At 45.6% G+C, this 12146-nt stretch overlaps 1 protein-coding gene across 11 annotated transcripts; it reads right to left on the reverse strand.

The window, feature by feature from the left end:
• Positions 1-7367: 7367 nt before the first annotated feature.
• LOC109777106 (uncharacterized) lies at positions 7368-11670 on the reverse strand. Of its 11 annotated transcripts, none has more exons than XR_005772679.3 (7): positions 11398-11665; positions 11163-11314; positions 10428-10465; positions 10163-10338; positions 8738-8814; positions 8313-8343; positions 7368-8234 (listed from the first exon to the last, which is right to left on the reverse strand). XR_005772679.3 is itself a non-coding variant. In XM_073510284.1 (6 exons), the coding sequence occupies exons 3-6, from the start codon at positions 10444-10446 to the stop codon at positions 8122-8124; spliced, it is 240 nt and encodes a 79-aa protein (XP_073366385.1). In that variant the 5' UTR covers positions 10447-10465; positions 11163-11314; positions 11398-11665; the 3' UTR covers positions 7368-8121. The 11 variants fall into 11 exon arrangements, 8 of the variants coding, with proteins under 8 accessions (XP_073366385.1, XP_073366384.1, XP_020191348.1 ...); XR_012204749.1 differs by having other exon boundaries at positions 7368-8237; XM_073510284.1 differs by lacking the exon at positions 10163-10338.
• Positions 11671-12146: the final 476 nt, after the last annotated feature.

The raw sequence follows: 12146 nt of genomic DNA on the forward strand, positions 1-12146 counted from the left end.
GATAATATAGAAGTAGTAACATCATTGTTCGTCTTCTCGAAAAGGCGAAGAGCCAAGCGCAACCCGAACGTGGCAGTTGCGAACGCTCGCGTGGCAATCTTTGTGTAGCGGTGGGGCATGGTGCGGAGCCTTGGAGCACGCATATAGCCAGGCTCTTGCATGAGACAAAATTGCCATGTAAGCAGGCTATATGCCCACTATTGTACTTGCTCGCCCTGTAAACCGGAAAGGGGGACTACTCCATCCGTTCCTAAATACTCCCGCCGTTTTTATTTAGTCCGCGTATTAGCTTTGTTAAAATTCATACAATTAGATTATTAACCTTAGCAATAACAAATCAATACAATTAGATTTATTATTGAATGTACTTTCACATCATATATATTTGTTATGATAAATGTTTATATTATTTTTTATAAACTTGGTCAAACTTTATGAAAGTTTGACTTCAGTAACTCTAATATGTAGAGTAAATAAAAACAGAGGGATTATTTGCCTTTCTAGAGATTTCAACAAGTGACTACACCCTAAATGAGTACATACGGAGCAAAATGAGTGAATCTACACCGTAAATAAATACTGCATAGTTCTCTCGTTTTCCTCTCCGCCTTGGTCGCGGTGCACAATATTTAGTATACTACTACTGACTAGTCTCTTTTTGACACGCATTTACGTTGATACGGCTTGAATACCAATGAGGCAGAGGGTAGCGGTTCCCGAAACGTTGAACGGTCAATGATGCCTCCACATTAAATTAGCATGTAGAGGTAGGAGTAAGTAATTAGAGAAGCAGAATTGAGTCAGCACGATGTGAATGCAACGTAGTTTGGACTCTCATAAAGGCGCCCCACCACTCCAATCCATCTACCCCTAGTCTCTGCGCAACACTCCCCACTCCAATCCAAGACCAAGACCAAGTGACCAGAATCCACAAGCACCCATGGCGTCGATGGACGCAAGCGGCAGTCGGCTGTGCCGGATCGTCCAAGACGCCGGCATATGGCCCCGCACCGCGCAGCGTTTCCAGACGGTGCTGGCGACCGCCGGCGTCATAGCCCTTGTCGACGCCGGCTTCGCCTCTCGCATGTGCCAGATGATGGTCGGCTCCATCTGCAAGTTCACCGCCGTCAAGAAGCGCGCGGATGACCTTGTCGTACTGCTCCAGCCCGTGCGCCCAGGCTCCTCTTTGCCTGCCACCCTCATCGGTCTCCAAGGTGAATAACTCCAGGGCGCGCAGCTGCCGGAGGTCACGACGAGAATGTGCACGTCCAGGGCGCGCAGCGCCTCGCCATGCAAGAAACCGTCGACCTGCACATCCACGTCTATGAGGAAATCGTCTACATAGGCCACTACAAGGCCAGCGAGGACAGAAAGACGTTGGCCTTCTTCCAGCGGCTGGAATCTTTGGACGCCATTGTTCAGAAGCACGTCGAATTGGCCACGAAAGCCGCTGCTACTTAGCCGCCGCGCCCTGAGTCGAGGAGGTGGACGTCGTTGATGGATGCATCTTTCTTCTTGCCTCCTGTAACCAGCACTGCATCGCCTTGTGGCCTTAATGCTTTATTAGTGTATGGCATTTTTTTCCAGTCGTAAATGACATGTGTGATCCCTTGCTCTTATTTGGCGTTAATTATATATAGTATCACTATCTTCGACCTGGTGTACTACCTAGGTCTTGGTTTATTAGTCCCTTTTGTAATTTGGGCTAAATTTTGACCAAAGATTTAACTGAAAAAATGTTAGTGCATGTCAACAAAATTTATATCATTTGATTTGTATTTGAACATAGTTTTCATTGATATAATTTTGGTGACATGCATGAACCTTTTGTTAGTCAAATTTATGGTCAAAATTTGGCATAGATTACGACGGGGAGCAATAAACCAGGTCGGAGGTAGGATGGTCCGTCACCATCGTGTTTTGTGTCTAATTTTGACTTTAGCGACCCAACCTACATGGAGGGAGTGTTGTATATATTGGCGCGACAACCAAACTTATATATTCAAAACTGAGCGTTACTACAAGTCACGAGTTCAAAACGAGAAAGTGGAACAAGTACAGCATGCCTGTGCCGTTCGCGTCTCACCCCCACACGGCCGCGGTGCACAATGTAGTAAATGACTAGTCTCTTCTTGACACGCATTTACAATTATATGGCTTGAATGACAAGGAGGGAGAGGGTAGCGGTTACCGAGATGTTGAACGGTCAATGATGCATCCTAAATTAGCATGCAGAGGGAATTAATTGGAGAAGCAGAATAGAGCCAGCACGATGTGAATGCAACAGAGTTTGGACTCTCATATAAAGGCGCCCCACCACTCCAATCCATCTACTCCTAGTCTCTGTGCAACACTGCTCACTCCAATCTAAGACCAGTGACCAGAAGCCACAAGCACCTATGGAGGCAATGGACGCGAGCGGCAGTCGGCTGTGCCAGATCATCCAAGATGCCGGCCTGCGGCCCCGCACTGCGCAGCGTTTCCAGACGGTGCTGGCGACCGCCGGTGTCGTAGCCCTCGCCGACGCCAGCTTCGCCTCTCGCATGGACGACATGATGGTCCACTCCATCCGCAAGTTCACCGCCGTCAAGAAGCACGCGAACGACCTTGCCGTACTGCTCGAGCCCGCGCGCCCAGGCTCCTCATTGCCTGCCACGCTCATCGGCCTCCATGGTGACGAGCTCTTTCAAGCCCTGGTGGCCCTGCAGGTGCCGGAGGTCGCGACGAAGAATGTGCACCTCGAGGTCGCGCTCGCCACGCAGCGCCTCGCCATGCAAGAAACCGTCGACCTACACATCCATGTCTACGAGGAAATCGTCTACATAGGACACTACAAGGCCAGCGAGGACAGAAAGACGTTGTCCTTCTTCCAGCGGCTGGAATCTTTTGACGCCATTGTTCAGAAGCACGTCGACCTGGCCATGAAAGCCATTGCTACCTAGCCGCCGTTCGGTGGGCCGGCGCCCTGAGTCGAGGAGGTGGACGTCATCGATGGATGCATCTTTCTTATTGCCTCCTGTAACCAGCAGTGCATTGCCTCGTGGCGTTAATGTTTTATTTTATTAGTGTATGTCATTTTTATTCCAGTCGTAACATTTTCACTGTGAGGTGGGGCCGCAGTTGAGCAAACCGACCATCGGCAAATCCCCACCCTGCCCACCGCGCGTCGGCTGAGTTTAGAATTAGAAGAGAGAAACGAGGGAGAAGAGCTAGTTGTAGCACAGAAGCTGTTGTCAGATGGGACTCATGTTGATAGAATAGGAGTACTGAGCACTCGTACCTCTTATTTTAGGGAAAAAGTAGTCGTACGTCTAGTACCACTAGTTGGGTGCGTGCGACCTATACCTGTCATCACTTTAGGTCTCCTTTTTGAACCGCAGCTACGCTTCATAGTACATATTTTTTTCACGCATTTATCCTCCTATATGTACTCCTAGGCTATTTCCATGTGCTCGCTTTCGCCGACATGTGGGACATAGAGCATCTGGGTCGTAGTGCATGCACGACTCGGCGCATATGCAACCATGCCAGGGTACTTTACATTTCAGACCTCACGAATCACATGCAAACCCCCCGCAGAAGAATAAATAAATAAATGAATTACTATATGAAACCGGATTATTTTCGTAGAAACCGGAGCACGTTCAAAAATTCTGGATATAACACATTTATAAAAAACAACCTGACCTAAACCAGTCTAAGGGCCTCTTTGATTGGCAGGATACTGAAAACACAGGAATGGGGAAAGTATGATGGAGATGAACCGAGACGAGGAGGAACTCTAACTCATTTAGAGGTTAGAGTTAGATTCTTACCCTGAACTAACCTTGAACTAACTCTAACCAAAGAGGTGTTTGGATGGCCGGGTTAGATTGACAATAAATGCTCTTTCTCAATCATTTGACTACTTTGGACCCTATTTCCTGCCAAATTTGGTGTGGCCGGCTCTTGTGTGGCCTCCTCCCGCTCATAATTGACATAAACGAACCATTTTTACAAATCAAGCATGCAAAACATGAGAAATTTTATTTTGTCCATACAAATGAGATATCCCACTTAAACATGCAAGTTGTCAATCAAGCTTCACAAAAAAATACAATCCATGAAACAAAGCATTAGCTAACTCATCACGGAAGGCATTCACGATAGGGAGGGAGCCCGGAGCCCCTGACGCGCCCAGGGAGGAGCTCGTCATCGTCTCTCTGGAGGAAGGCTCTGTAGAGCCCAAGCCCCGGGAACCCCTCCGATGCAGGCGCTTGCGAGTTGAGGTCGAGACCGGCATGGTAGCAGGGCCGCTTGCCAACGACTGCGAACCGAATCTTTGGGCCTCTAGAAATAATGCAAGCCTGAAACTAAAATAGCTAGAAAGGTGAACTAAATCTTTGGGCCTCTAGAAATAATGCAAGCCTGAAACTGAATACCTAGAAAGGTGAACTGAATCTTTTGGCCTCTAGAAAGATTTATTACCTCCTCAAGCAGCATCAAACAATTCCATGCGTGCACCACAAATATGTACCAAGTTTAATCGGGATCTACTTTTCCAAACCAGAATCAGCGCTAGAGCAAGCAAGATCAATAATATGGATGTGAGATAGAGAAGGAATGAACGAACTCACCCCTCTAGCGAACTCCCTGATAGATGCACCGCCGCCGCGCACGACAGAGGGAGAGAAATGACCGGTGAAGGGGGAGTGGGCCGAGCTTCGGAGGCCAGAGGGAGAGGGCGGCCAGAGGAGGGCGTCAGAGGCCGGAGGGAGAGGGTGGCCGGAGAAGGGAGAGGGCAAGCGGTGGAGCAACGCTTGGGCGGGCGGCGTGATGGGGAACAGAGAGGAGTCGTGCGAGGGGTGTCGGGAGGGAGGGATCTGGTGCGGGCAGGGGAGATTTTTTTAGTTCTCTTTTAGTGGGTCCCAGGAGAACTAACCCAATTAGAACCTCTCCACCGGGCTATTTTTTTAGCTGGGTTAGAGTAAACTAGCTCAAACTAACCCCTCCTGTTTGGATACTTTGAGGCTATTTCAGCCCAAAATAGCTCTAACTCAGGGATCCAAACAAAGAGGAGTAGTACCGTACATGCTACAAACTGGACTGTAGCACATTGTTTTTTATGGCCATATCACCACATTGTTTTCTATGGCCTATCGCCTGCTGGTTCACTGGGCTGTCGTGGTTCGCACTCTTCCGACGTGAGTAGTAGTACTAGTATATACACTATATATACCACATGATTCTTTGCTCCTTCTTACGTACTTCGCCGACATGTGGGAGAGTCAGCATCCGGGCCGACATGTCATGCACCAGATTAGAGTGGGGAACGGAAGGGGGGCATCACCCCGGTCGTAGCGCCAGTAATTCATGACTATAGTGAGTAGTCATATCACAAGACCCTGTCTTTCTAGTAGTAATGAGCCGTCAAATCGCACAACCCTACCTTTCCAGGAGTAAATTGAATCCGCTACTCCCTCACCCTCCTCGCATATCTGTCAAACTGCCTACATGAAAACTGCCGCGCGTACTGCCCGGAAAAAGCCCGCCCTCAAAATTTAACTATGCGAAAATAGTCTGAGCTTGTTCGTTCTATATAAATACTAGTACTGTATGTTTATTCACCCATGGGGTTGTTCAATGAATGGAGGGCCGGGGAGTACAAGTGAACAATACTACTACTAGTAAGTAGGTGTCGTACAGTTAGTCACGTTAAATAGAGTTTCTTTTCTTTAATGCCACGTACACAAATTGAAATGCTTGTTGTGGAGAGAAAAAGATAATCACTAAACTATATATGTAGGCAGGGGCCTGAGCGCTTGCTTTACTAGGGTTGCTCTCTTCATTCTCTCATCCTCTCTAGATCTAAACAAGACAGCAGTAGCAACATTTTCTCTCTGCTCACCGCTGGTCACAGATCCGGTCGGATCCCTTCGGCCGGTGTGTGTAGAGGACAAGGTGCATCATTCACGCGGTCATCGCCGGTGAGGGAGGAAACCCACAGCTGACGGCGGGTCCCGATCCTCTGCCCGTGCCATTCTCTCCGACACAGCGCCGGCTAGGGAGGTCCTCCGACCCTTCTTCCTCCCTGCCGTATTATGCGCAGATCTGACCTGCCGCCGCCGACATCCCGACGACCCTTGGGTATAAGTTCTTCGAAAGCGGCCTTTCTCTACTGCCCCACCTCCCCACGTGCCTGCATGTGCATCTTTTTATACTTCCATCAGCTCTTCCAAAGCCACCTAAATTATTAGTATTATTAGAGGTAAAGCTACTTCATGCAGTCGAATCTAGGACTTGGTTCAAACAATGAAGAAAGGGGGGAAAGTCGTAGCATGAATTTAGGACTTGATTCAAAGAGGAAATAACAGGGGGAAAGTAGTAGAGACCGGATACCCAACCGGTCTCTTGGTTGAAAAGGGAAATAAAGGGATCATGCAGTACAAAGTGGATAACGAAAAGATCTATTGTTGGTTGAAAAAGGGATAGAAAGTGGCGGCTGGTGGACAAGTCAACAGAGTATGTCCATGATTAGATTTGATGCCCTCACATAGTAAAAGGTCTCCAGGATTAGATTTGCTACCCTCACAGAGTATGAACAAACTCAGCATCACCACTTTATGCCTCCTTGTAGGTACATTGTGCTGATGCGTGCACTGTCGCATGTCCTTATACCAAATTTTTGTTGTTGTTAGTGTAAGGGCGCATGTAAAATGAAGCGATCACATTGTTACCTTAGGGACATGTCTAACTAGTGTTATTGTTAATCTAATGCCTCCAGTGAAATGATGCAATTAAACTTTGTTACAAATGGTACTCCTGTTGTTTTCCCCGGTATGATAAGTAAGTTGCTTATTTATGCTATTGAGTGTCCTGGTGTCCCCACGGTCCCATGCCCTTAACCAACTCTTTAGCTGTTGTTGATCTACTGTATCTGGTAACAAACAATGCCACCATTAAAGTAATCCCATATTTGACGAATGTCATTGTTGATCGTAATGCTTTCCGGTAACATGAAGCATTGCTGACGTTTTAAAATTTCTACTGTCCTTGCGTGATTGCCATGAACATAATTAAGATGCTTCTTTTCATTTCGTGTATGTTTTATATCTTCTTATTGACCAACAACTGTTTTCTTTCTATCTTTTTGTGCAGATAGGGATATCCATTTCACCTTGTTGCTATTGTGACATTTTGGTGAACTGCACAAAACACTTTTTCTGGAATGAGTGTCTTGTGCAGTTCAACTAAAATTTCACGTGGGCAACATCTCTCAATTTTGGTGGAACTGCACAAAATGGTGATTGGAGTTTCCAAAATCTCCATCAAATTCTGCTGGTAATCTCGTGCAACATTTTATTAGCCTTTGCAAGATGAGCCGTCACTGTCACCACAATGACACTTTATTTTAGTGGAACTGTACAAGAGGATAAGCAAATTATAGTTGCACCTTACATGAGTAGGACAGACAACCTTAATGTTGCTTAATTTTTATGCAACTACTAAAAAAAAACCTGCCATCTCACAAGAGCAAGTACTTCTTGCTAGCTGAATGATGCAATCTTTGCTTCATTTCAAGTAAACTACAGAAAAGGTCGCATAAATTGAATCGTCGAGTGGAGCTGCAGGCTGACTTCAACTAGTGCCACTATTATACTCCCTCCGTCCGGGAAAAGTTGTCCACGGCGTAGTTCGCTGTGATTTTTGCAAAAAAAAAATCCTTAGGATTTTAAATCTCCTGCTAATTACCCCTTTGCTTCTTCCTCCTCCAGACGCCCGCGGCAGGAACAAGCCCAGTGCGCCGTCGGCAGCCACCGTAGGGCCCAGCGCGTTGCCGTCCACCTGCATCGCCGCTGCTGCCAATCCATGGCGCCCCTGCCCACCTGCACCGCCCGCACAAAGGCGAGCTGTGCTGCCGCCCACACGGAGGCGACTGCTCCTCCGCGGGACCAACTAGACGCCCGCCTCCTCCACGGCCGACGTCACCTCCCTGCTCGCGTCCCTAGCCGGTGCGGCCCGCGCCCTCATCCTCTGCCCGCTTCCTCGCGCCCGCGGCCTCCGGTGCCGGATTTGGACAAGTCGTCGGCCGCCGCTTCATTCTGCGGCCGCCGCGATTCCCTCCAGCCTCTGATGCTGCTGCTATTGGGCGACGCCAACGCCCCCGATCGAGTCCTCTTCGTCTGATGCTTCTGCTCCTCCTCGCTGTCTGATGCTGCTGCTCATCCTTGCCGTCTGACTTCTCTGCCCCGCGTCTGCTGTTGAAAAGGTGAATTTGTAGTAGAAATTGAAGTAGATATGTGCAGTGGAAATTGAATTGAGCAGGGCTGCACCTTCACAATAGTGTGCAACATCCACATTCGCCTGAAAGGGAGAGGGAAGGTTAAAAAGTTCAGGTTCTGTTAACTGAACATGTTCAGATTTAGGTTCTGTTAACTGAAAAAGTTTAGATTCAGAAACATTGTTGGACTGATAGGAAGTTTGTTGAACAGAGCAATCTAAACCTGTAATTTCTACGGTTATGCCTTTGTTACTCCAGTCAAAATTTTCAGTCAAGCACAACTGATCATGTAACTTGAGAAGATTACTCCAGATTTTGGAAATAATCAATTACTCCAGATTCTCTCTATTAATTGTTTCAATTAATCATGTCAATGAATAATTACTCCAGCAGGTAGGACATGGGTATAGGCATGTTACAAAATTGCAGTTGTGTCAATTACTTGAAGCAATATGTAGTTAAACTGAGATATCTCACAGTATTTGTCTGCAACCTATGCCATGTCCTTGTCAGGTAGACTGCTCTTCTGTCCCTCCTTTGGAATGTGAAGTCCACTGGAAATGAGCACAAGTCAGGTTTGTCAAACTAAGATTAGTCGAAAGCAACAGAAGAGCACTAACCAACCAAAGTTCCACTAGAATCAGGCCACTAGATAGAGGAAATAAACTGGTGGGCGCTATACTAAAGGAAGTTGATAAATCCAAACCCTGAATTATTGCCTGTAGTTGCTGAAAACAAAAAAGGATGTAGTGTAAAATCTTGGTGTTCTTGTACTCCTTTGTTTCTGTAAAATGGACTAAAATGTGCAACACGAACAATTTTGGATTAATTGGAGTAGATCAATTTGGGAACTATAGGAACAGTGGTAGATCAAGAATGGAGGAAATTATTGGAGTAGATCAAATTCGGTCATTATAATGTTTGATGCCAGCATCAACAATTAGTTCTGATGCATCAACACTTCTCTATACTGCATGCATGCTTGCTTGACAAAAAAGCAGTAGAAGAGCAGAACATGCATGCTTGACAAAAAAGAGAGCACAAAGTACAAAGAATACACTATGATCAATCCAGAGAATCATCAAAGTTGTTCCAAAACTGAAGATTATTCCTAGCCTGAACATTTCACAACACTATGATCAATCCAGAGATTTCTCACTCCATTACATAATTCTGATTGTTAACTCAATTTACAGTGAAGTTTCAGTAACTACAGTAACTGAATTTACAGTAAGATTTCTCACTCCATTACTCTGCTGTTACATGTATTATTCTGTTGTTAACAATCAGAATTGACACTATATTATTCAACCAAGTTGATCTTCAGAACCTCTCATTTTCTTCTAAAATCCGTCAATTTCTGTCAGGTTTTGATCTGTCAAGTTGATGTTCAGTCAAGTTGATGTCAAACTTGACACATAAATAAAATTTGACATTAATGAAATTTAGACAGTGAATACAGTTTGGACAGTACTCCACTGTCATATTTTCAGTGAGTGAAATTCAGTTTTGACAAATTAGTTAGAGCAAAGTGTTATGTGTATGTATTGTGTCATGTATATGGCTTGTGTCATGTGTATGTATTGTGTCATGTGTTCAACGAGAAAGGATAGGAAAAGACAGGATCGAAGTATTTGAATTTATTTGAATTTATTTGAATCATTTGAATTTATTTGTATTCATTGATGAAAATGCGCAGCACAAACGAATACTGGAATAATGCCTTAAATTGGCAACTAAATTACAGTAACAATAAGTTCAGTTTTCAACTAATTCTGCCATAAATTCAGTTTTCAAGATTCTACACTAAATATTCAGTTTACAAGATTCTACACTAGATATACAGTGTTATCCTAGTTACATTTTGATTTTTGCGGGCAATTCGATGGATGGCTCGCTCACCTATTGGAACACAGGGAACAACTTCTGTATGATCATAAATGATTCGATGGATGGCTCGATCACCTATTTGGAACACAGGGAACAACTTCTATGGATGGCTCGCTCACCAGTTCATATAGCAGGAGAGCTTAAATGATCCCTAGATGCACTACTGTACAGAAAATTCAGTTATGAACCTATCCAAATACAGTGACAGTTAGTAGATGCAAATTTGTAAATATTTGTGTCATTATGCAAACTAAGTGCTAAGTGGAGGGGCATCAACCTTGTCTTCTTTTCTCCATGAGTTTCTGTAGTCTTCACCTTGACAAGTGGAGGGGCATCAAGTTTATTTTTAGTAAACAATGCCCAACTTTATTTTCAGTACATCAAGTTGATTTTCAGTAAATGTAGAGCTATTGCTGCAGGAACAACCATTAGAAGAAGAAATGTAGAGCTATTTTCAGTAAATGATCTATTTTGTTACTAGGAGTAGTCCTTTTCTGAATAATTGTGAGCAAAAATGGGAGCAGAGCAATCAAAATGGGAGCAGAGCAAAAATGGGAGTAGTGCAACCTAAGAAATCTCATCTTTGTTATCAACTTGTGTACTGTAGAACCTAAGAAATCTGATCTTCTGTTCTAACCACTGAACATACTAACATCAATTCATTTTGAAGATTTACACTGAATCTTGTACTGTAGAAATTAATCTTTGTTACACTGATGATTATTGTAAAATTCAGTTAATTATAGTCAGCAGCACTACTTCATATAGCAGCAGTACCTACAACAAAATTCAGAATTTGCAATGGTTCATAACTTAAACGATTCCTGGATGCACTAGTAATCATTTTGTTTAAAACTTACGAACTCCACAACATAAATGATTACAGCAGATTGACAAAACAGAGAGACCATAGTACAAAATAGAAATAAAAAACTCGGTTTTAAATTCTGAAATACTCCATGGAGTAGCAGCTTGATGCAGCAGGAGCATTCAACATTCAGAGATGGAGCACCTCCAGGCTGGAGCAGGGGTGGAGTGCCTTCAGGCTGGAGCGGAGGTGGAGCGGCGTCCTCCATGGCGTCGGGGGCACGGAGCAGAGTAGGGGTGGAGCGGCGTCCTCCATGGCGTCAGCATCCCGGCGCGCGAGCGAGCTGCGTGCTGGATCTGGAAGGGAGAGAGGATGAGGTGAGGAAGAGAGGATGGGGTGAGGAAGAGAGAATGGGGTGAGGAAGAGTGGACGGACTTACGGGAGCCTCGCCGGAGCCGGAGTACACCGTAGAAGCCCATAGAGGAAGAAAAATGGATTTTTAGGGTGAAAGGGGGCTGCGGGAGACAGGCGAGTGGGTGGGAGGGGAGCTTCATGAGGCGGCAGGGAGCGGGGGAGGAGGCAGCTACGGCGGTGGCGGAGGATGCGCGGGAGAGCAGGGTAGTTGCGCGCCGGAGCTAAACAGGGGAGCTCAGGCAGAGCTGAGCGGCTGTGCCAGGAGCGAGGGCAGACGAGTGGAGAAGACGAGGAGCGCGGGTTATGTCGGAAGTTTGGGGAGGGCTTTTTGCAAAAACGCCATGGTGAAAACTTTTCCCGGACGAAGGGAGTAATAATCATGGTCTTTATGATTTGTGTTGTGCAAACAGGAACACTCAACTACAGATGTTGTAATGGTCAAGAGCATTCGCCAAGTTCTTGGGTTGTATGACACGGCTAGCCAAGATGGATTTAATCCCGATATTCACTTTATCGAAAGGCTCTAATGGGTTGGTTCTGAATCTTGGAAGCTGGGAATCAATGAGATGTGTAGGCATCTTTGTTGTACTTATTATTTGAATCTTATTTGTTGGTTCTGAATCTTGCAAGCTAGACTACTGCAGGATGCTGCTAACGCGAAACTACAATCAGAGACCCTTCGAGAAACTGTGTGCGATGCCATAATCGCAAACGGTGCTGCATGAAAACCGTCAGAAATGTATAAAACGTTTGCGATGACGGATGCATCAAACA

Source organism: Aegilops tauschii, chromosome 3, assembly GCF_002575655.3.
Source record: "Aegilops tauschii subsp. strangulata cultivar AL8/78 chromosome 3, Aet v6.0, whole genome shotgun sequence".
NCBI lineage: Eukaryota > Viridiplantae > Streptophyta > Magnoliopsida > Poales > Poaceae > Aegilops > Aegilops tauschii.

What these genes read in the sequence shown, in the direction of transcription:
- LOC109777106 (XM_020335757.4), bottom strand. Translation starts at nt 11,226, where the DNA reads ATGGAGGACGCCGCTCCACCTCCGCTCCAGCCTGAAGGCACTCCACCC. An exon ending in ACCCCTGCTCCAGCCTGGAG is followed by an intron (nt 8,815 to 11,162) that starts GTGCTCCATCTC and finishes GCTCATTTCCAG; the next exon opens with TGGACTTCACATTCCAAAGG. An exon ending in ATAGGTTGCAGACAAATACT is followed by an intron (nt 8,344 to 8,737) that starts GTGAGATATCTC and finishes TCTCCCTTTCAG; the next exon opens with GCGAATGTGGATGTTGCACA.